This window comes from Corvus brachyrhynchos, unplaced genomic scaffold (assembly GCF_000691975.1).
Source record: "Corvus brachyrhynchos isolate BGI_N302 unplaced genomic scaffold, ASM69197v1 scaffold236, whole genome shotgun sequence".
Classification (NCBI taxonomy): Eukaryota; Metazoa; Chordata; class Aves; order Passeriformes; family Corvidae; genus Corvus; species Corvus brachyrhynchos.
In genome coordinates this window covers 269512-273181 of record NW_008238660.1, presented here as the reverse complement: position 1 = coordinate 273181, position 3670 = coordinate 269512, and the positions used below count along the sequence as shown (strand labels likewise).

At 47.8% G+C, this 3670-nt stretch overlaps 1 protein-coding gene across 1 annotated transcript in view; it reads left to right on the top strand.

Annotated features, from left to right (window-relative positions):
- Nucleotides 1-3670, top strand: part of TMEM220 (transmembrane protein 220) — a 7912-nt gene continuing 4242 nt past the window's right edge. Inside the window, exon 1 of the mRNA XM_017737699.1 lies at nt 1-98. Coding sequence (XP_017593188.1) covers nt 1-98 — 98 coding nt within the window. The remainder of the gene's footprint in view (nt 99-3670) is intronic.

Sequence of the window (3670 nt, the reverse complement as noted above, 5' to 3'; positions counted from 1 at the left end):
ATGACGGAGGGGAGTCCCTTCGCCTACAGGAGGTCTTGTGCCCTCATCTTTGTAACAGAAATAATAGTGACCCCCTTTATGAATGGAGATGGGCTGAGGTAAGAGCTGGATGTCCCACGCGTTAGAAGTATGAGGCCTCCTGCCCGGCTGCTCCGTTGCCCAGGCCACTGGGGAGGTGATAATACAACCCTGAACACACACTGGAAGTGCCTCCAGGAACTGCAAACCACCATCCTTTGTGCAAGTGCAGTGCGGGAGGAGGTTGGGGCAGGAGCTGCCTCCCCAACCTGCCTTGATTTTTCTTCTTTCTCTCCCAGTTCAGCTCATATTGATTCCTCTTGCCGCATATTAAGGCAAGATTTTTCTTTCCTCATATGTTTTGAACTTAGGAAAGTATCTTCTTCCATTCTAGAGTCTTCTGAGTCTTCTGGTTTCCCTGCTCCATTGGGGGCAGGGGGGTCCGGGAGAAAGGTTGAAAAAGCCCCTGAAAAAGCCTTCTGCCCAAACCCTGCTCTGCAGGGAGCAACTCACACTCTGCTGAGCTCACCTTTGTCAGGAAGTGGGAGAAAAGCTCAGAACTGCTCCCCTCCCTAATCCCACATCTCTTCTTTCTCGCCTCTATTTTGCTTAAGCCTTCTCTTCTGCATTAACCCCTGAGTGCAGGTCCAGGGTTGGCACCCCACAGGCTATGATGCAGAAACCCAGTGCCCACTGGCAAACACTGGCGCAAGCTGACTTCCACTTCTGCTTTGTGCCACCTACATGTGGTTTGTTTACAATTAGGTAAAGTCATACTTTCCCCTCACTGCAAGTCTGGGAAGATCAACAGTACCCATTCTGACATGTTTGTGAAACCTTCCCTTAAAGACCTCCAGTTGTGCCATTCCCTAGCAATCTGTTCTGGCGCACATCCTAACATCATCCAAAAGCCTAACTGCAGGGTTTATTTTTAATTTGAAATCTTTTATATCCTGCCCTGTTCACTATGGCCATGGCCTTTAAAATGACCCCTTGGGCACTTGATGATGTGCAACATTGAACCGCAATGTTTCCCTTCCTGTCCTCGCCTCAGCTTTCTCTTCTACACATTACATCAATTCATTTCCTTCAGCCTTTCTTCATGTTTTCTATGCCTCCCAGCATCCTCACTGACCTCCTTTGATGTTTTCTTTGTTCATCTGCATTTTTTGAAGTACAGCATCCCTAGCTAAGCATACTACCCAAGCTTGCCTTGCAGGCTACAGCTCACATGCTCCAGGATGGCATTTGCCTTTTCCATTGCTGGTGTTCAGTTTGCTCTCCATTACACTATAGACATTTTTTTTTTTGGGGGGGGGGGGTGTTTTTGGGTTGGGGGGGGTTTTTTGTTGGTTTTTTTTTTTTTTTTTTGCTGGTTTGTTGTTGTTGATTGGTTGGTTTTTGGTTTAGGTTTTTTTTGAAAACTGCATCCACCCAGTTCCCTCACCTGAACCTGTGTTGCTCACTGCTCATAAAAGTAATGCTGGAAGTTGTACTTGTTGAATATTGCCCTGTAGATTGCAGGCCATTTCTCCATCAAGTGCTGAATCCTGTTGTCTTTGCTGTCCTCAACAGCCTGGAGTAATTACCAGGTTTAATAAGGCAGTCATGGGTGTTAATCATCCAGGCTGTTAACTGAAGTAATTAAAAATATCTGGCATCAGAATGGACCCCTGCAAAAATTCCCTGAATATGTCCTTCCATTTTGACAAACACTGATAATTAGCACTTGAGGTACAATGATCTCACCAGTTTTACACTCACCATGCCCTTTTATCTTCTTAAGAAGGGCTCAGGAACGCCAGTGTTAAAAACCTTCCTAAAGTCAACATATGTGACATCTGTTACTTTTCACTTTATGCCTAAAAATTTGTGCCACACCAGGAAATGAGAGTGGTTTGTCAGCATTTTTTCCTGATGTTCCCTTCTCTCTGCAACCAGGACATCATCCACCCCTTATTCTGTACCATTTACATCATACCCGGATCTTATACTTTCCAACTATGTTACATACATATACATGTATATTCATATAACTCTACACAAGCACAGGTATTATTTCAGTAGTCACTGGCCATCCCCACAAAGATGTCTGTTGAGTTCATTTAGTCCATGACTGGTGCATCTGGAGCAGTCCATGGTAGCTATGATACACTGTGGCATTGTCATTCAACAACCAATATTACACATGCAATTCAACATTACAGACTGTTCTCACCCAAACATCAAATCCCCTTGAGGTATGTATCATGTTTTCCTGTCCCTCTGCATTACCCACCTGGTGCACCCAGGTCCTTGAGCAAAAACAATCCCAGGGATGGGTTTGCCTTTGCTTCAGAAATGTGTCCTCTGAAGTTGGTCAATCAGGGAATATGGGGCTGCTCCCATTCTCAGGATGGTGGGCCCCATCCTTCCCTGCTCCTGGCACCTGACCCACCAGTTAAGGCAGCTAAACCCAGAGCCCTTTTGGCAATATCAGCTGTGCAACCATGCATTTATCTCCAGATGTCCCTATTGGAATTGCAGTCAGGGTTCTGGGGCCAGGAACACACCAAAGCCCCCAAACCCTTCACCTGCCCACCCAGAGCCTTTTTATCACTTTTGATCCAACCTAAACCAATCTATAACCATTCATGACGCAATGATGAGGGCCATTATGGAATGGGTCCCTGCGATGGGTGACTATGCCAGTGTTGTAGTAACATCTCTGGTACAGGCCCTTGGGAAACGTCCTGGCTCTCAATATCACAGCTTGGCTGCAGGGCCCATCCCTGCTGTCTCTGTTCTTTACAGGTGGAGTTGCCAAAGTGAAGATAAGCTTGGACTGCTATGGGGTAAGTAGGAGATCCAGAGAGTCATAAGGAGAGAAGATGTTTTGCCTGATATCGAGGAACAAGTAGCTCAAGTTCTACTCAAGGATATTAAAGGTTCTTGGCCTCCCTCTCATGGGAGAAGTCAGTATTGCCTTCTGCCGATAAAGTCTCCTGTGTCCCTGGAGCGGGTGGTTGGAGGAAGTGCTCGGGAGAGTTGGCAAAGCTTTAAAGCGGACAGCCTCGACCTTTTCTTTGCAGTAAGCACACCCAACACTGAAAGATCTTTTTATTTCTAAGGCATGTTACAGCCTGATTGCTTTGGAATTCCATTTAGCTCAGTTGGCCAGAGCACGGTGCTAATATGAAGGTTGTGGGTTTGATCCCCGTGTGGGCCATTTTATCGACTTGGACTCGATAATCTTTATGGGTCCCTTCCAGCTCAGAATATTCTGTGAATTAGAGCAGCAAAGAACGCCACAGCTGGTAAACTAATCCCTCCTTCCCACGGTACCCTCAGGAGAGACAGAGGGCCCTTTTGCCTTCCCTTGCTCTTGTGTCACTGAACTTTGATCACTCATAGGATTGCCAAACCCTGGCCTTGGACAATTCCAGGGATGGGGCAGCCACAGCTTCTCTGGGCAACCTGTGCCAGGGCCTCTCTTCCCTGGCACTATCGCTGTGCTGAGCGTCCCGTCCCAGGCAGCCCCGCTGGGCTGGGCTCGGCATCGGCATCGGCGCCAGGATCGGGATCGGGGCCGGGATCAGGATCGGGATCGGGATCAGGATCGGGATCGGGGCCGGGATCAGGATCAGGATCGGGATCGGGGCCAGGATCGGGG